The 21,271-nt window shown below is 36.7% G+C and overlaps 1 protein-coding gene across 8 annotated transcripts in view; it reads right to left on the bottom strand.

Annotated features, from left to right (window-relative positions):
• Nucleotides 1–21,271, bottom strand: part of PPP1R12A (protein phosphatase 1 regulatory subunit 12A) — a 221,737-nt gene that overhangs the window by 80,241 nt on the left and 120,225 nt on the right. For all 8 annotated transcript variants that reach the window (XM_073327673.2, XM_073327672.2, XM_073327674.2 and 5 more), the window contains 6 exons: nucleotides 20,077–20,236; nucleotides 16,514–16,658; nucleotides 9,316–9,390; nucleotides 8,815–8,903; nucleotides 8,509–8,666; nucleotides 3,964–4,091 (listed from right to left, as the gene is read on the bottom strand). In XM_073327673.2, the coding sequence (XP_073183774.1) occupies nucleotides 3,964–4,091; nucleotides 8,509–8,666; nucleotides 8,815–8,903; nucleotides 9,316–9,390; nucleotides 16,514–16,658; nucleotides 20,077–20,236 (755 nt within the window). The remainder of the gene's footprint in view (nucleotides 1–3,963; nucleotides 4,092–8,508; nucleotides 8,667–8,814; nucleotides 8,904–9,315; nucleotides 9,391–16,513; nucleotides 16,659–20,076; nucleotides 20,237–21,271) is intronic.

Genomic DNA, 21,271 nt, shown 5'->3' with positions numbered 1-21,271 from the left:
CTCTTCTTCGAATGCTCTCTAACGACCCACTTCTATCATTACACTTACAAGAAAATACTAACTGATACTGACTAGGTAGATAGCTCATAGGGATCCTTGATATCTAGTTTGTTTATTCATAGCCCCTAATTATAACTTATTCAAAACCTTCTGACTGTGCATATAACTTTATAGCCATGGCTTGCATGTTATACTAGATTATATAATCACACGTTTCCCACTTTTTTTTTTTAGCCTCATAATCCCTCCCCTAATTCTTCAGATTGTGTGACATATGCACTTATTAAAAAAAGAAATACAACTAGAACTAATTTAAGTTCTTTGGGTAGGAAAGGCCTTTCATTATGTGTTTGTAGAGCCTAAAACAAAGGAACCCCTTATTAGCTCCTCTTGGCCATACTGTAATACAAACATTATACTCATCCACTTTGAAAAGGCTACCGCAGCACAAGTTCCTCACAGTCCTTGAAAGAGGTGCTGAGCTCGAGGGTCCTTGTGCCTTCCCCCATCCTGAGCACTCTCTTGGAGTGTCCAGAGTATCTCAATTCTTAATATGCTTTGAGACACTAGTCTGAAGATGTATCACTAACTTAATACAATCGTTGAAGCCTCCTAGAAGTTCTGGCCATTAAGTTTTGAGAGACCAAACTCACAGAGGCTCCAAAAGAGAGTTAACAACCCACAGAGATTGGCTTCTCCTCCCATGCTGTGGAGGGCCCTCTTGCAACTAGGATGAGTTTGATGTGCAGAAGTTGCCTACCCCACACATGCCATGGCACTCAATTCTATGGTGTCTTCCTGAAAAGCACTGCAGAATAAGGATTTGAAAGTGGCGCAGAAATGGTGAATCCACTAGTAACTTCCCCATCAATGCAGCCAGTGTACAAACAGTGCAGATGCTAGAGCTATAGCAGCCTGAGGGTAGAAATCTTCCTTCGTTTAAGTCTAGGAAAAGCTCTCCGACACATGACCCAGCTACACTGGGGTCAGGATTGGGGCCACAGCAGTTTATACTTCCTGTTTCAGGCTTCTCTTTCCAACTCCTATGGATTAAAGCTAGTGGAATCCTTCCAAGAGTGCTTGGACCCTTGAGACTCTAATCCAATCAAGACTGCTTTTCTCTTTCCTTGAAGAGCACAAGACACACGGGAAAAGAGCCTGAAAATAAGAGTGAGTGAGTCAAATAGATCAATCGATCGACAGAGAGAGACAGACTGACAGACACATCTTTAGAGTTTCACACACTCAAATACCAGTCATATGCAGGGATAGACTCTTCAGAAATCTATTACTATCTTTAGATAAACTTCTCTAGTTTTCGCAAAAAGAAAACGATGAAGTGAGCTGTAGCTCACAAAAGCTTATGCTCAAATAAACTGGTTAGTCTAAGGTGCCACAAGTACTCCTTTTCTTTTTGCGAATACAGACTAACACAGCTGCTACTCTGAAACTTCTCTAGTTTTGCTAGTGAGAAAAATGGTGGACAAAACACTAGTCCAGACATCCACACAAACGGTGAACATAAGCCAAAGGAAGTCAATTCCACATGTCTCAAAAACCCCTGATACAGTCACACTGAAAATATCATCCTTCAGATAATTATGTCAAATGATCATACTTAAGTTCCTTTTCAAGGCTCTCCCCTATCATGCCTACTGTTAATCTAGCCGACATATACTAATATGCATACAATAAGTATATTGTTAAATTTAACCTTTTTGCTAGCTGTGACCAAGTCATGGCCAATCTACCAGTATGTTTTACCCTTTCCCATCTAACATCTATCTCATTATATGCCTCTCTTTAGATTGTGAACTCTTTGTGGCAAGGGCAGTACATTCTTTTCTGTCTGGAAAATATCTGGCACACTGAACATGCTCTCATGAACTACTAATGGTAACATTAGATGCCATCCTCAGCTGCACAAGAAACAGGTTATTTTAACATAAATGCTAACTATTGATGTTTAAGACCATCTTGCTGTAGTAAATCTAAGACAGGATTTCAGGGAAAACAGAGGCCAAGACCATCAGCCCAGAGGCCATCAACTCCCCCTTACTCTGCATAGGAAACATATTGTCCCTGCTGAGGTAAGTTACCACTGCCTTACTTATTACTTCCAAATATGAAAAACGAATTAAGCAAATAGCTGGCCAGGTTAGCCTGTTGATGTATAATATAGAAACATGACTCTAGACTGACAAATGAACACCTTGAAATGTTCTATTTTGTTTAAAATTCACTTAAGAATATAAAACAGAAAATTCACCAAGTTAGTGCTGCTGTGTATTCTCCTACCAGGACAGGGCCCCAGGGAGAGATGGGATCCTCTATCCTTGTTTCAACAAACACTTTAAAAAATAAAATTAAGAAAAACTTTTAAAATAAAATGTTGAAAGTCGTATCCCTTCCATTTCAATGCAGAGTTCTTACCTGTACTTGTTTTTAAAATTAATGAACCAACAACATTCACTTCTCATGTCTATCATTCCCAAAGGACCAATGAGAGGGAACCACATATATACATGTATTGGAGGACAAAGTTCTGACCAGCTCATATTGCTGCAAATATAATTTCACACAAGTTCTGAGACAGCAGGGAAAGGTTTGGTCCTTTGTGGGCCAACACATTATATTTTAAAAGTTTATGAGATGTCTCCTCTACCGCTTGAGCCATTTTTACCAAACTCCTTCCCAGAGTTCAAATGTTCAAACACATCCTTTCTGCTTTATAAATCTGTTATTTTTGTAACTGATGGGGTTTGGTGATAAACAAGACTGGCCAAGATTGAAAATGTATTTATTTTAAAAGCTGCTTCCCCATTTCAAAACATTGTGACTAGAAAAAGAAATATCCTTCATTTTATTTCAAATTCTTCTTTATTTGTCTGATATTGGCAACCTCAGATTTGCAAAATGGAGGCAGAAGCAGCAGAGATATTTTGAGGTTTTCACTTCAGCTGCATGACTTTAGAACCCATTAACCTTGTGGAACTGGCACAGAAAACACAGGAGAAGCTGAAGAACCAAGCACAGAATAGTCAAGATTTAAAATACTACATGGGAGTCCTCCCTCAACTATGGAGCAGTACTGACAAGGGACTGAAAGCTGCATGACGGAGGACCTGAGCAGATTTCTGCTCTCAAGTCCCTCCTCCAACAAGTCTAAAAATGCAACTTGTATGTCTAAAACAAAAAGTTAATTTCAAACATGATTACCATTCTACCCATCTATCCAGGTTTATGAGTAGCTTAATTGATTCCAACACACACCACCTTGGATCTATCAACAATGAACACACATGGTCCCAATATGTATATACATTAAACAATAAATTAGGTTATTTGAAAAAGTGTTTTCAGTTAGATTACATATATGGAACATCAGTTAAAATTCCTGTCCTTTATTGGGGGGTTTGTGATCGCGTGTTAATTTTTTATTAAAATTGCTACTTGTTATTTCCAGTGTTTCAGAAGAGTCCAAGTGTTCAGGAACACAAATACTTGCTTTTCTATAAAACTACATATATGGCACAGTAAGTTACATACTTGAGGTTCTTGTTTACAGACTCCTTGGTTTAGATATAAATAGAACAAGTTCCCCTCCTCCCCATAAAAAGTAGAGTGGGTTTATAAATAAAAGATGTTTAACAGGGGTGCTTTTTCTTGGACAATATTTTTTTGTTAAACAACTAAAATCCTTCAGGTATGTAACATACATGTAGAAGTCTCAGTAAAACATGATGAAACTCAATTTTGAAAATACTTAAAGCTGTAAGTTTTATAAAAATTGAAAGCAAATATTCTAAAGAATACAGAATATTCCACTATTCTTGGTGTATTATCTAAAACTCATTTAGTCAAGCCAATTCACATTTTTACACTAGAATCAACACAGAGTTTATTCTTAGACAATAGAACTATCTAGAAACACAGATATAAAGAAATTTTATTTTGTTTTACCTTCTTAATGGGTGATGTAGGTGTCACTTGACCAGTGGTTATCGAAGATGCTGTCACAGCTACAGAAGCTGGCTGTGCACTGATGTTATTTGTATTATTAGTTACAGATGCCAAGGATTTGGTTTTATCTGCAAATAAAACATTTAAGATGGGTCATTTGTAAATTTATTGATTTCATATTTTATAGAAATCACATTTCTTCAGAATAGGTTAAAACTCTAGTTAAACGTTCCAACTAACATATGTTAACCATCCCATTTTCTATTCTTCAGTGTTTACTTCTGTCCGCATCCATTTTCTGTATCTCTTGGTCAAAAATAACAAGATCTTTTCCCATAGTCATTAGTTATACAGCGCTGCCATTTACATTAGTCAGAATTACGTGTTCTTAAGGATTGCAGCTTCAGGCCCTAGTCATTTGCTGATGCCCCTCAAAAAAGTTAAGCTCTCAGATGCATGAAGGAAAAAAAATCAGCCTACTTAGTTTTGGACAGTGTGAGTAACATAATCCTTGTTAGGTTTGGATTGTTTGCCTTCAGAAGGATTGTAACGGTTTATTCCTAGACTACAACATTCTTCTTTATCTTTATTATTAAAGGCCTCAATTCAGCAATGTGCTCATGTATGTGTAACTTTACGCCTCTAATTAAGCACAAGTTGTCCTAATGGGACTAAAGTTACACATTTGGTTAAGTACCTTGTACTGAGTAATATACTGCAGTTCAGCAAACAAACAGATTCTGATCGAAAACTGATTCAGAGTTTTCAAAGATAATACAAGACTATTTACATAGTACAATGAGTGTACATTGCACTACAGTAAAACAGGTCCTTGCTTTAAAGAGGTCATAGTTTAAAGACAAAACAGGTATAATACAGTACAGCATAAACCACAATGGAACGATATTAATGTGTGGTTCTACCATGAAAAGAAACTAATTAAATAGTTGGTACCTCCTGACTCCAACAATCTGCTCCCCATACAAATTCAGTGATATATGTTATTCACTACGTTTAAACTACTTTTAACTTCTATAAGCACCGAAGAGTGACCACAGACCTGGAGAGCAATTAATCAATTAATTAACTTCCAATTGCAGAATCTTTATTGCTGGTGATTCATGTGGCAAAGTACCTGGCTTGGCTTCAGGTCAAATTTCCAAGCCTGGCACTTAGTAAAAACATATTTTAACTGGTCAAGGGAGCACATCTACAGGTTGGAGGGGTCTTGGTGTATGTGATATGGTGTGTATTTCATGAAAAGCTCCTTGCACACATAGGGAAAACATAAAAGAAGGCACAAACTCTGTATTCACTTGACAAAAAGATCAATTAGACAAGAAATGTGGATTGTCCATGTGAACTGACAGAAGTATGGAAACAGATATAGGTGCAGTAGTTAAAGAGAGATTTATAAGTGAGGAGTACAGCCTTGAATCTAATGTGGAAGAAGAGAAGTAGCAGCATAGGAATTCAAGTATGGGGGAGGAGGGGCGAGATGGGAAGGAAAAGATAGAGCAGCATGACAACTTTTGAAATTATCTGAGGGAACGGCAGGCCAGCAAATAAAACTATACATTAATTATATGAGTGAGTATATGTACTAAATTTAAAAATCAGGAGCCAAGCTACCCCAAAAATCATGAAACTTAAAAAATGAATAAACGTAAGGTTTTTATTTATTTTCTGGCTGGTTAGCCTTTACAGCATGAATTCACAGATTTAAGTTTTTTATACCCCCAACCCTTAGGGACAGAAACTTATCTTTAAAAAAAAGTAGAGAGTCTCACAAAATCGATAGCCTCCAGGAGTTGAGGTTTTAAGAAAACACAGCAACTATCATATCACTTGTGATAAGTCACAGGAGTTTGCAACACTACATTTGTGTAGAAAACCACTTTACATTATCCAGCTGGAATTTTCATTAAATTTCTGAGAATTTTCATTGTAAAGCTACATTAAGAGGAATAATGGGGAAAAAAGGGACAGTGCAGTTGAAATTTCGAGATGCAGCTCTTCAGGGAAAAGCCTAACTTCTCTTGCTTGCCAAATAAAGTATGATAAAAGCCTTGTTTATATTAAAGAAAGTCCAAAGTTTACATGAAAATTAATTCTTGTGTCACAGTCAAATTTTCCTGGCACAAAACAGTCTACTAGTAATCAAGAGAACACAGTTAGAAAAGTCATGGAGTTCATGAAACATTATAGCTAGCACAGTGACTGAGGCATCACTGCATGATCAAAGGTGACTTAAGTTTAACAAACCTCAACTGTTCTAGATGAGGGATGCAGGAACACCAAAGTGGTGTTTGACTCTCTAAATTTGAGAGTGGTTTTCCAGTATATCATTAAACATTTATAGGAGACGATGGTCTAATTAAAATCTAAAAACTATGAAACTCTAGTAAGAATTTAGTTCTGGAGCTTATCCCATCCCACAATTTCATTTAAGGCAAATATTTATAACATTTTTATTGGTCCAGTGCTAAAATGTAGCTCAGGTGGATGAACCATATGAAGGCAGAATATTTTAAAATGAGCAGAGATGGCTGACAAGGATATTTTAATCATTTAAAAACGTTCAAGTCACTGTGTCCAAGCCCTGGTCTACAATGGTGGGGGCAGATCGATCTAAGTTACGCAACTGCAGCTACGTATTTAGATCGACTCACCGTGGTGTCTTCACCATGGTGAGTCAACTGCTGCTGCTCCCCCATCGACTCTGCCTGTGCCTCTCGCGGCACAGACCGCTCGGGGATCGCTTTATCATGTCTAGACTAGACACGATAAATTGATCCCCGCTGGATCAATGGCTGCCCACCGATCCGGTGGGTGGTGCAGACATACCCCAAGAGATAGTTTTATAGGATTAAAATGATAATAGTCTAAAAATAGAAAACTAAGTAGTGCAACTATATATTAAGCATTTCTCTAGATAGTTTGATGCATGCCTCTAAATTAGGTAACAAATAATTTAACCCTCTACAGATTTCTTTCCAAATACTGTGTGATTTCTTGTTCCATTAGGCATTTGTTCTTTAGAATATAATGCACTTACAACTACAGTTGTGTCAAACATTTCTGTTGTTTTACATATTAAAAGCATTGCTGTATTAGTAATAGCTGTCTAAGACTGTCTAGCATATTTTATATCATACAGAACACAAGTTTAAGCAATGTATTTACACATTCACCTAACACCACATGCAGGCATAAAACACTGCATATACGTGGAGGCCCAGGTGGTGATTTAAGTACCACTGCTTATGTATGGTGACAGAGAAAAGCTCCCCATTTGATCTGCCTGCAGGGAGAAAGGGGCAGTTGGGAAAGCAGCCGATAACTCCTCTGAAATTGCTTGATCACCCACATAGACTAACCACCTTCTCCTCTCCCCAACTCAAGGGGCAGTCCCTAGAGCAGCCACATGCAGATGGAAAGGCAGTTATCCAAACAGGCAACAGCAGCATTGTTTTTCCAAATATCAACATACGTAGACAGACACAGGAGAGAAAGGTTGTACAGCGATCAGAGCTACTATGCAATTTGGTGGTGGCATGAGAAGAGGTGGCAAATTTTGATGGACATTTGGGGTGGGCTGAGTTTAGGAAGAGGATGCTAGAAAGCTGTGTGCTTCCCAATTCCCCTCCACCCCCGATACACACTATATTTGTGTTACTATTTTAAATATTGTTACAGCCCTGTGTACTTGTACACATACACACACGTGCACAAAATGCTGAACATTTGCTCCAGTCTAGGAGTGTAAAGAGAAGTCTGAACAATGGCATCCAACTTAGATTTTTAAACAAGTCTGCTGTAGCACCAGTTTCTCTACAAATGAATCTAAGCTCTTTTGAGTACTATTAATCTTGAGCTGAAGTTGTATGTGAAGCAGATGTTGAGCTACTACCAAAAATAATACTTTTTTAAACCCCATTTATTCCAGTATACTAATAATCAATCCGAAACACAGGTCTCTTTAATTTGTCAGTATCTGAGACAGAATTATCCACTGCATTTATCAGAGTCTGTTCCAAGGTAACAGAACACATGAGGATGTTTTCTTTTCCAATACTTCATAATGTAAGGCATTAGGATAGTGAGCAAAGAACTCTACTCACAGAGGTCTTATTTCTGTCTTTTCCTTTGTTTCCTCCCTATTCCACATCCTTTTTAGGTATGTTATTTGAGATCTCTGCTTCCTTGTATTCTTCTCTGATTAGCGATTTATAATCAGTATTTTTAATCAAATTACTGAATTAAGAGTTTCAATTTCAATCACTGCCATAAATACAAGAATATAGCTCATTGCAAAAAATTTCATATGAATTACATTTTGTGTTTATAAATGGGGATTTAGATTTAAACTTGTTTAAAAACTCTTAAAAATTTATTGAAACTAGAAAGTGGCCATCAGGAAATGAAATGAAAAGTGGAATCAAGAAGCTACAATGATTAATTCCCGTTATCATATAAGCCCAGTATAGTGAGTTTAATTGAATCAACATCCTAAACCAAAGATACATTTCCAAAATTATTTACCTGTTTCAGCTTCAGATTCTGAGTCTTCTTCCTCATCCTCTTCACTTGAGCAGCTGGATTCATCCTTCTTTCCCTCTTCTTCCTCATCTGCTTTCTCTTGCTCCAGAGACTCAATACTAGATGCATTCTTTTCTTGCTCAATAATCAAAGTTTCTTTGCTGGAATCAAAAATATTAATTTTAAATAAAAAATACAGAATATCTATTCTTAACTTCAGTAAAACCAACCGCCCAAATAAGTGCTTAGTATTTGTGAAAGTTTTTTAAGTTATTTTCCTCACCAGAAACATCTTAATTATTTACTTACTTTTTAAATGGCTTTTGTGACTGATTATTATCCATGTTGGCTGTAGATTCAATTAAGGGAGATTTCTTTTCCTGTTTTTCACTATGAATCTTTAAGAGATATAAAATTATGCAATTAAATTGATAGAATGATATAAATTATACATATTTAATAAACATGTTATTAAAAGATACCATCTTCTGCAGAATATAAGAAATCCTCTATTTTACAACACAGCACTCCCCAAACAAGCATTTGCCAAATAACTGTATACAGCATTTGCCTTGGGTAGTTAAATACAGTGAAAGCTTTGCCTAAAACACATCACTTTTCCCTTCAAGATTTTCAGATCAACTTCACTGACCAAACAGAACAAGGAAGATGGCACAGAAGGGCAGTTAAGCACCTCAAGTCAAACCTGAAGGTTAATTCCATATACTAATCTGAATTAGTTATAGCTTGTATATAAACACACGCACCATAATACAGAGAGAGAGAGCGCACACTCTCTAAAAAGCCTACCAGATTTTGCTTCTTTTGTAATTCTTCTAAATATCCTAGAATATCTTCATCTGCTACATCAAATGCTGTCTGACCCTGGTGTGGAGGGGAAAAATGTAATACATCATAAATATAAAGTAGGATTTAAAAAACAGATGATATCTAAACTCGTCACATGATCGTGTAATAAGACGTACAACTGTAAGTATGAGCTAGATCTCATCACAAAATTGGTAGCATTCCACCTGTCTAGCAGTGATTCAGCAGATTTTTGCAAATCCACTTCTACCTGAAGTTGATATGAACAGGAAAATATACATGCTCAGAAAAGCATTTCTCCATGGGAAAAAAGATTTTATTGTAGTAGAATTTTAAATTCTGTAATGCCATGAACCCAGTTAAAAAAAAAAAGTGTTTGAAAGACACTTGTCTTACTCTGAGCCTCAATGGGTTTTAAACAGCTAAGAGAGTCATCCTAATAGCTGCTTGTTACATGGTGCCCAGGAAAGGTTGGGTGTGAGTAGGATGATCAGCTCAGTGATATATGGGGAATGGATGCCAATTTCATTTAGCTGCAGACATCTGCAACTTTCCACCTTCTCTGTATGTATGTGTATATATACATATATATATACACACACACACACACACACACACAAAACCCTCTTCTTATTATATGTTCCATTCTATGCATCCAATAAAGTGGGCTGTAGCCCATGAAAGCTTATGCTCTAATAAATTGGTTAGTCTCTAAGGTGCCACAAGTACTCCTGTTCTTTTTGCGGATACAAACTAACACGGCTGCTACTCTGAAACCTGCAACTTTCTAATTCTCATAGGTCCATGGATCATAAAGTTAAAAAAAATTATCTTGCACCATGTAAACAGATAAAAGCAGTGCAGGTAACACTGCCTATAGTTAAGGTTGCCTGACACTTTCCCTTATAAGAACCAGTTTTCAGTTGCCTATGAGTTTACAAACTTTAACCATTTCAGCTGAAATTTACTCTAAGTGTCTGCCTTAAGCTGAAAACTTTTGGAGAATTTCAGCATTTAGCTGCTCAGCTATTTCTTCAAACAAGATTGGGGGAAATGTTGTTTAGCCATGTTAAAAAGTTTCTTACAAACTGTTTAATTGGGAAACTAGTGCATAAATGCTTTGGAGCAAGGACTTGACATTTGACAAGGGGATCACCTGGGTTTCAAGGATGTGCTGTTTGCTGTCCCCATAAAAATTCACCCTAATTTGGCCAAGCTCTGAGCCTCTGAAAAACTCAGTTCACACATGCTCAGTAAACAATTTTTAGAATTTGGCAGCTAAATTCTCTGAAAATTCTGTCTAATGAACAGGTTTTTGTCCAGGGCCGTGACGCTGAGAATTTTCTTACAATAGCTCCTTCTGTTAGCCTTCATTCTGATGTTTTCTAACTTTTGAGTGCTTGACTTTGCAACCATAACATTCTTTCATGTATTTTTTATGTAATACTATTAACAATGTTATCTGAATTATCAGGTTATTTTTTTATTTCAGAGTAGCAGCCGTGTTAGTCTGTATTCGCAAAAAGAAAAGGAGTACATGTGGCACCTTAGAGACTAACAAATTTATCTGAGCATAAGCTTTCGTGAGCTACAGCTCACTTCATACTCTTTCTCCAGTCTTCCCCAAGGCTGTCTGAAAAGATGCTGAGAGGGAAAGGAATTTTTTTTCTGTTGTTCATAATATAAAACACTCCTTTTACTTTAAAATGAATATGTTTTCTTAAAATAGTTACTGTAAGTCTTAATATTAACTGATAAGGGGTATTTTGGTAAAAATAATCTTATACCTAAATTTCTTAATCTCAAATGTTCTCTCATATCTGATGTTGTCCTTTTGAATTAATGGTTTTCAAACTACAGTAATATACTTTAGGGGTATTATGGATTAATGATCCTCCTTTGGTTTCATGCTTCACAACCATCAAGGCATGTCATTAGATTGTAAGACATGTAAGACATGTAGACATGCAAGACACCCGTAGTCACTTATATAACCTTGCAGGGGCACCTTCTTTTTATAAAGGGCATAGCTCAAGGTAATATTTACATCAAGTGAATCATTTTTAAATTTTTAGGTAATAAGCAATTTTAATAAAAATATAAAAGCTATGAAGCATTTTTTCTCTCCAGATAATCTGTATCTGAGGCGTGTTCTGACTCATCTCGTCTAAAAAAACCAGTTAAAATGAACACCTGTCAGTCTGTTGTTCTTCACTGCAGAAAAGGAATTTTTCAGAGAGAAATTGACCAAACATAGTAATGATGCCCTGATCAGCTCTGCCAGGAGCCTCTCTGGTACAAATTTACAGAATGCCAAAAGCTCATTCTTTAGGAAGACATTCTCTGTAACAGTAACATGCTGCAAGTCAATCAAAGCCAGCTCTGCTTATGCTCAATGTAACTGCAGAGCTATAGTCTTTTAGATGTAATGCTCACTATTTAATATTGTGAACAGTTCATGATCCTGCCATCCTGTAGTGAAACAAACAGTTGTTCCAATATGAATAGCAGCAGCTGAGGAAACTGGATTCAACTATTATTCTGATTTTGCAACAGCTATTTTTTCAAAATGAAAACCCATTTCCCCCCTCTAACCGAAAACCAAAACATTCATTACTATTAAAGTTTCTCCCTACTTACTGTAGCTTTAGCAGGGCATAACTACTCTGCTTCAATTTTGCCAGTTGTAAAATAGTGGTAGTAATACTTACGTACCTCATAGCAATGGTTGCAGTGGGGGAGGTTTAGATTGGATATTAGGAAAAACTTTTTCACTAAGAGGGTGGTGAAACACTGGAATGCGTTACCTAGGGAGGTGGTAGAATCTCCTTCCTTAGAGGTTTTTAAGGTCAGGCTTGACAAAGCCCTGGCTGGGATGATTTAACTGGGAATTGGTCCTGCTTCGAGCAGGGGGTTGGACTAGATGACCTTCTGGGGTCCCTTCCAACCCTGATATTCTATGATTCTATGATTCTATGAATGGTGTATGCAATTTTATGTTGAAAACTACTCTATCAAATAAACAAAGTTCAGCTAGCCAGTGTTAACTGCTAGGATCTAAAACAGGCCACTACTGTCACGGATTACAGTGGATTCAGAAACTGAAGTAGGTTTACTTTTGCCCATCCACTTGTCTACGGATTTTATTGTGTTGCACATTTATCCATTTTGCTGGAAGAAGTTTTATTTAAAAAAAAAAAAAACAACCCATATGTCCTATAAATCCCCTACAAAGCACACCACAGGCAACCAACACTTGTTAGCTGATAGCCCTGTATTCTTTTTTCACATTAGTTTTTAAAAATCAGAAATAAAACACTGTTTGGTTGTCCACCTCAACCAAGAGAATATGTAAACATATTCAGTTTTAAAACTCACAATCTGATTCCTATAAAATATGCATTCACGCAAACAGATTATGAACAAATAAACAAATAGATAAATATGCAGATTTAAGCCTGTCTTCACTAAGTAAATCTGTTGGTTGGTTGGAATGCCACCATCTTGCAATGTCTTGCATCCACACAAAACAGTCATTGCAACTATTGGTTGCATCAAGGAGTTACAGTACACGAGATTCCATCTTCAGGACTGGCTAAACTGGTGCGGACTTCAACAATTCCCTTTCTCCAGCCCACAGGAATAGCTGAAAGGCACCAATACACACTGTCCTCTTCAAGTCGTCCCATTATCCATTGATTTGTACTTGGAACCAAAGGCCCCTGTTTCCAACAACAGTGCTCTGAAACTACATGAAGTTCCAGATGCACTGGTAGAAACCACAGCAAGCTGGGCATATACAGCAAAGCTATGCCAAAAACAGTATAGTTGCGGATGCACTTAAGTGTGGCAAAGGTAAGGACAATGACTAACTCCTTTCAAGCAAACAACGTGTGACCACTGTTCCTCCTTGCTTGGTGTAAACACATCCTGTTTCTATTGGACAAATGACCCAAATTATGTTTTGATAGAAAAATCAGCAGTGTTGGCATTTAAAAATGATCATAACAGCTTCAGATTTAACAGCTCATTAAGATAAAGGAGAGGAGTTCATAATTGTCTTTATTGTTTCAATCAGACTGGTAGCCAAATAAAGACAACTATGCACCCATTTACATTGTGAAGGTTATTTTAAGCAAACCCAAGACTGGAAAGGGTTCTCTCTCTTCGATACAGCTTAGATGTGTGCTGCACAACTGTAAGCCAGGCAACATGTGGTCCCCTATGCTTCCTACAACCCAGTTGTCATCTTTCAGTTTCTGTGGAATCTTTTGGGTGTGTGCCTGCAGCCTCCAAGCAGTGTCAGTTTACAGACAAAAAGCCTGAAATAGTCACTTTCAGAGGTGTGAACTGCACCATTTATCTCAATGACATTAACTCTGAAACTGAACCATTTATATACTAGAACTGTAAACACACTTCTTGCTGATCATTTTAACAAAAATATCCAGCATAGCTAAATATCAAACATTAAAGATGCAGAAGACCTATTAGTTTGTGTGTATAATCCATGTCCCCCAGCTGCTTTGTAATGGCAAGAATGGATTCTGGGTGGCTCCAATGAGAGGGGAAAGGGGAGTGCATCTAAACAGAATATATAGTATATTCAGTAGAGGCTGACTAGGGAAGCTTGTGGGAGTTCATTCTGCAGCTTACTCATTTCAGCAGCTGACAAATAATTTCAGATTCTCAAAAGCATTCAGCATAACACATGGATTTAGGGGTGGGAGGATTTAAGAAATGTAGGGTACAGTCTCAACCTGCAGCCACAAGCCTCTATATGGAAAACTTTAATGAAAAGACCTTCTCCAACTTTTTAAAAGAAGTGTCCAAGGGGGAAAAAAGGCTTAGATGACTACCTTCACTGAATGAAACAAGACAACTTCAAGACTTGGGGGGGGGGGGGGGGGGATGGGGGAGGAGAGGACTGTTCATACTGTCTGCGAACACATTTTTCACTGGATCCTGATAAAGCTTAGATCAAATTCAGCTACATTTGATTGACTCATCTCTGTTTTGTGAAGGAAACTGAAAGCTTGCCAAATGGAAATTTAAAGCTTGACAAGTGCCCATAAATAACAAGGCTACAGTATTTGAAAAAATCCCTATGGAAGTCCTTACACAAAGCTATTCTATCAGGAGTGTGTTAAGAGATAACATGTTGATCTGGGTCACAATTTGCTTGACCACTTCAAAGATAAAAGCAGGCCAGAGTTGATTTCAGAGAAGTAGTTGTATAACTTTCTGTTGATGTACTCCCTCACCTGGAACCATCATCTGTGGGCTCTACACTTACAGCACTCTACAAATGAAAGTTTTCCATAATCACCAAAATATTTTTTGTACATTTATATGCAAAGTAAGGCCAACGTTTTCAAGCCTGTCTGCCTAATGTAAAACACCCAAGTAAATGTTTGATTTTCAAGAACTATTGATATAGGCTTATTTTCCTCAGGTAAAATGACTTTGCAATAAAAGTATTTGTTGAAATGCCTTCAATCCACACACAGTCCATCGTGCCAAATATCTGAAGCTAGGCACCTAAATAAAAGTGTCTTGGTCCTCAGAAGCTGCTCAGCACCCACAACTCGGATTAATTTCAAATGAGGTGTGGGTACTCAGCCTCTCTGAAAGCCAAGCCACTGATTGGGTATTTTGCAAAGTTACAGATGGAATCTCTCAGCTGCACAGGTAAGCCCATGTCTCCAGCCACCACCGCTTAGCTTCTCTTGTCTGCTTCTCCTCCGTCCTTTCTTGCCTCAGTTTGACTAAAGATATCCAAGTTTTCTCTGCGACAGTTCTCCAGAATACCACCACCACCACCACATGCATCTCCAGTCTACAAAGAAGTCTAAGGACCCACTTGGTAAATGAACTAAGTTTCAGGGGCAGATTTAAGAACATACATTAATAGAGCTCAGTTAAATCAATTTCTGACTTTCTGATGCAACTGAAATACGTTGTCTGAGTACAGTGTTATCTTCTGGTTTTCAGTGGTTCTGTGAGTATTTATACGGGAGCAGAAAGTTTTTTAAAAGGCAAGTTCATCCTTCTTAATGTTTTGACTCTCTAAGTCTAACCTAAACTTCTGGGCATAATGTCTGATTTTTGAGATAAACTACAATGTTTACCCTTAAGTGGTTTCCTCCTCATATAAATTATAGATATTTACAAACTTAGTTCTAGTTTAAGTTTTTATGCCTAAAAACTTCTTAAATGATTTTTTAAAAAATTAAGGAAGGGCTTGGTGAATGAATCCCCCTACACCTTAAAAGATGTGCAGGAAAATTCACATGCACTACAGGCACTGAAGAGTAGAAGTAGTTCAGGGTCCAGGTAGAACAAGGGAAGCAACCATAGCCTCAGGCCCTACAGACCTGCAACAACAATTTCAGTCCTTGAAAAGCTTATAAACTTCATAGGAATGTTTGGATTTTGGGGGAAGCAGGTCCGCTGCAGAGTTAAGGAAGTCCACAGTTCCTAAGCTCTGCCCAACAAAAGAGCTGAAAACCTGCAGCAAGAAAGCATGAAGCTACAGATTGATGCATCATTTAGTAAGCCCAAAGCTGTCTGCTATATTTCCCAAGTACACAAAAGCAGCACACAGTGTTAACACTTCAGTGCACATAATACAAGAAGAAATTGCTTTTAATAGTTAATTTTGCCATCCCGCAGCCCAATGCTAGTCAAAGACACCAGCATTCACCTAGGTGAAACATATTAAAGCCAATCTGGGGTTCAAGCAAAGCTGCTGAGTTATGATGAACCAAAAAAAGTTTAAGAAAATGCCCAGGAAGTAAGAAACTGAGTAACATTAGATATCAAAAATTAAAAGGCCTTATTTTATTTAATCCTAAACATTCAGAAAAATTCTACCACAGCATAGGTTCTCACTAGTTTTATTTCAAATTTAATTTTCAAAGAAAAATAGCAGAGCATATGGGGCAATTGTTGAAAACTCAGTACAAAGTTGAGTCAGCCATCTACAAGTCAATTTAGAAAACAAAAAATTAAAAAAAAAATCTTAACACACAAACATGCTGGTTCTCGCAAAACATGCATTACAGAAAGTGCCATGTACAGGAATGGCACATTATTACTACTGTTCTTACCCTGGCTTCTAAAGTCACTTTAGAGACCAGAACTTTGCATCTTGACAAGGATTACATAAAAATCCTACCACTTTGTTGACAGTCTCCGTATCACACAGGTTTTCCACTAAAATTCGACATGCTTCTTCTTTACCCCAGTGAGCAGCAGCATGAAGTGGTGTCCAGCCATCATAATCTTTAATATTTACATCATAGCCAGCCTGTATTAAAAGCCTAAAGGAATTAGAAGAATTAGATCTAGAATACCACTGACAGTAATAATTAAACTGCCAATAAGTGATAAATTATTTTAAACAGTTTTAAATTTTTCTTGCCTTCAATTCACTTCTCATACACAGAGGTAATGGTAAGTCTATGTTAAACGTAAGACTCAATTAAAAAAAATAAATCATATCTTCCCAAGAAATATTTTCAAATCATTACTAGTCCCAAGATTACTACAACGAAGAAATTCAGAAGTTTGTTTTTCCAGTCTGTTTTGTCCTCATGCATTTAACATTTTATATATCATCAGACAGTTCTCCCTCTTGGCGAGAGTATTTTACACAGGAACAGGGGACAGAAGCGTTTTTTTAATTAGGACAATATGACTGTAAAAGCTCAAAAATTATCAGACACACCTTCTTACAGGTAAACTACCTGAAACTATTTTTGAATTAATTTTTTGAGCTGATGTCATCCCTTTAAGATCACACATGGCTAGTGCTGTGGCAGAATAGTGCTTAGATTAATCAGTTTTCAGAGTAACAGCCGTGTTAGTCTGTATTCGCAAAAAGAAAAGGAGTACTTGTGGCACCTTAGAGACTAACCAATTTATTTGAATCAGTGAAGCTCTTCTCAGAGAGTGCGGGACCTCTCAAATCAACAACGTCCCATCCGATGAAGTGAGCTGGAGCTCACGAAAGCTTATGGTCTAATAAATTTGTTAGTCTCTAAGGTGCCACAAATACTCCTTTTCTTCCTTCAGCTGAAGTTCAGCATTACTGATTTCATAGTTCAAGAACCAAAAACAATCAGCCAATACTTCCCAGAATGATTCCTTAGGAATATGGGTGTGAGAGTCTGTGTGTGAGCAAGTGCAAGAGAGATCATATACACCACAAGATTAATGAAAGTGTCAAGTGTTCTAACACAGGCATCTTCCAACGATTCAACTTTTAAAAGGATTGATGCAGAGACACGGTCTAGCTGTTGAAGAAACATTCGTTTGCACACAAGAGGAAGGGTATAAATGTATCATAAACCTGCAAAAGGTAGTTAGCCTATTTGGAGAAAAAGAAAAATAATTATTTATCCAACATAATTTCCATAAATAATGGCTCTTAAAAAACAAGGCTGGCAAACACTATTTGGCTGCAGATATCAAGGTATTACCTGAACAAAACCCTTTTTTTTTTTTTCCTATTGAAAGTATATTAGGGCTTTTTCCTAAAGCAACATTTAACAATCCATGTTGGGAGTGTAGGATGGGGGAGAATATTTAGTTGCAAAGTACTCTGAGTTAATAATTTAGTTAAGATTACATGGCATTTAAGTAAGCTAACAAACAAGAATATTTGGCAGGTATACACTTTGAGTCTGCATACTAAATATATATTTCTATCGACCAGAAGATCAACTGTTCATGTGTAGAGATATCTTAATAAGTCATGGTTTCAAAATTATGCACATAGCACAGAATCTTCTTACTGCAAAGAAGTCTAATATAAGGGCATGTCTACATGGAGAAACTGGCACAACTACAACAGTGTAATTATGTCACTGTTCTGGAATGAAAAGTGATTTTTTCAGTATAGTTTATATTGTTCTGCTATACGAAAAAAATCACTTATTTCAGAATGGACTGTCCCCAATGGGGAGTTATAACAGCATAGATATCACAATATAGTTATACTGCTATAGTTCTGCAGGTCAATTTCCCTACGTAGACAAGGCTTTACAATGTCAGAAGTAATGAAGTTTATTCATTTAGGGACACTCATTTATGTTCACTTTAAGGTACCTTACTGCTCTGCCAGTGCAGGAGCAGTAAAGTACATTTATACTCACTTTAAGGCCAATTTACATTGCCAGAGTGGTGCATAAGCCACCTTAGTGAAAACCAGGGCCTAGGCATTTTCATTACAATTAAAGAGAAGGGATTTCACTTCCTGTCAAAATAGGTATGTCAGAAGTAGACAGATCAATGGTACAAAATATAAGCAGCTAGGTTCTTGGAGAGTCCTCTTCATGTATTTCAAAACTATAAATTTACAGAATATATATTGTAGTCTCAATGGACAGCAGAAATTTTAAATTTAAAGTAGTCAACTAGTAACTTTAAGAAAAACAAACTCCATAGCCCTGTGAATACACAATTCACCTTGGTGCATAAAGCAGATATTTCAAACACCCTAAAAACAGGGACTTGCATTAGGGATTCACTATCTGTCAAGTTTTAATTAAATGAATACAAAATCTCAAATTCATTTCGTCATTCACATTTCTATTTAAAAAATATTGATAAGGCATGTGAGCTAACTGCTTTCCTTATGATAAAATATTGATGTCTTTTTTTTTTTTTTTTAACCTGAATCTGTTTTACCTTATCCTCTAGGACTATACAATATTTATTTTATTCCATATATTTTCTTCAAGATTTCTAAAACTATTGGTCCCAAAATGAGATCTGTATATTTCTGAACACAAGATGAGCTTAAAATATAAATCCATACAGGTGACTTTAAATTTTATTAAAATATGTAAAAAGAAAAGGAGTACTTGTGGCACCTTAGAGACTAACCAATTTATTTGAGCATAAGCTTTCATGAGCTACAGCTCATTTCATCAGATGCATAAACTGTATGCATCCGATGAAGTGAGCTGTAGCTCACGAAAGCTTATGTTCAAATAAATTGGTTAGTCTCTAAGGTGCCACAAGTACTCCTTTTCTTTTTGTGAATACAGACTAACACGGCTGTTACTCTGAAACCCATTAAAATATGTAGAATCTGTTTGGCCCACACAAATGTTGTGCTTAGGTTTATGCGGCCATCCTGTATAATAAGGTTGGGCACCACTGAATTAGACGATAAGAGAAGTCTGAATGTTTGCAGGAAAAAAATTGAGATGTTGATAATGATACATCTTTTAAAGCCTTTCCCTAAGTAATCCTTCAAGTTTTGGAATAAAATTACTAATTTTCTTCTCTCAAACCTGGATAGCTTTAGTCTGGACTACTTTTACTGCATAAAAACAGCACAGTAAATGATGGTTTTAAACCAGGTGTATTATCCCAAAGATAACCTGCATTAAAGAAAGGTATCCTTTCTCCTTAATATATTAAGCCAAAATATACTTCAGAAATATGGATATTTTTGCCATAGTGACATTGAGGATTCAAATTCAATATGTACAATACTGTTAAGTTTTGAATAACTCAAGTAAAGTTCATGACACTATGTAAAGTTTCAACATTAGTTGAAAACAGGAAACATAACTGTGAGAAACAGGTAATTCTAAAGATCACAAGGTTCCAGGATGCAATCCAAAAACTTTCAATCATATTAAGGCCAAGTTATTTTACACTAACATCTGGACAAGCTTGGAGACACGGAAAAAAAAAAATCTACCATTTAGAAATAATACTTACTTTAAAACTTCTGTATACCCTTTAGCAGCAGCTACATGAAGTGCTGTACCTCCAGATTTTGCATGCCTGACATCGTTTATACGGCCACTGTTAAGCCACTGTCTTGCATCTCTAAGCATTATCCGTTCTTCTTCTTTTCTAGCTGCCTCTATATCAACCCCTAATTGAGAAAAAGAATCGTTTCATTTCAAACATAAGGTCATCATTAACTGATAATTCCTGCACATTCCTTGCATGTGGCAATAAAAACACTGGCTAAACAATATCATTAATGTATTGGGGCAAATGTTAAATGGATCTTTTAAAATAAGCCCTGAGAAAGTGTGGGCACATCCATTTTGTATTTTTTACATGCAAATCCTCTAGGATGATTTTCAGAGACTGACTAAAAACTGGCCTTTTAACTTTATTATTAATTTACATGGGGAGTGTAAATTAATGACCATGAAAATTTAATGACTACTACAGTGGTCACTATTAAATAGAAAAAGATTAATGATTAAATTTGTCAAGCTATCATACTACTACATCTCAAATAATGTAACGTTATTTCCTAAATCATGCCGCTTGTGATAAAGGTTGAAAAAACAAGGTGAGGGGGTGGCAGAGGGGTTCCAATTATGTGTGCAAAGACATAAGCAATGGCTGCTGAAAAGTGTGTTTCCCGCAATTAAGACATTTTTAGAGTTATTGCTGTTTTCCAAAGAACCTTTCGTAAAAAGTAGTTTCTAGCGTCTCTTTGTGAAATAATGATTTTCACCCTGGTAATCTAGCCTTGGAAAAAAGCTTGCAGGATAAACAGCAAGAGTATATCATGAACTTTTACCTCAGAATTCTCAGAATACAAGTTTTACCAAAGACTGTATGTAGCATCTCTTATAGAAAACAGTTTGTGGTACTTTATAAGGAAGGGCAGACAAGAAAGAGCAATAAAAGTTCAACAAAGCAATTTAAGAGTATAAAGTTGAAAAAATGATGCTGAAGTGTTAACGTGAGAATGTTACCAATCTCTTCTACAGCATTTTTCACAAATAGATGTCAAAGCACTTTACAAAGGAGGCCAGTATCATACTCCCCATGTAAGTAGGAAGCACACAGCACAAGCATTTTAATTGACTAGCTACAGTAAGGGGAGTATAGAAAACTATAACAGTGAACAGGAAATAGATGGGGGCTGTAGCTAAGCAAGAGTCTG

The sequence above is a fragment of the Lepidochelys kempii genome, chromosome 1 (assembly GCF_965140285.1).
Source record: "Lepidochelys kempii isolate rLepKem1 chromosome 1, rLepKem1.hap1, whole genome shotgun sequence".
Lineage (NCBI taxonomy): Eukaryota > Metazoa > Chordata > Testudines > Cheloniidae > Lepidochelys > Lepidochelys kempii.
The sequence above is the reverse complement of the archived record's forward strand: the minus strand, read 5'-3'. Positions and strand labels throughout refer to the sequence as shown.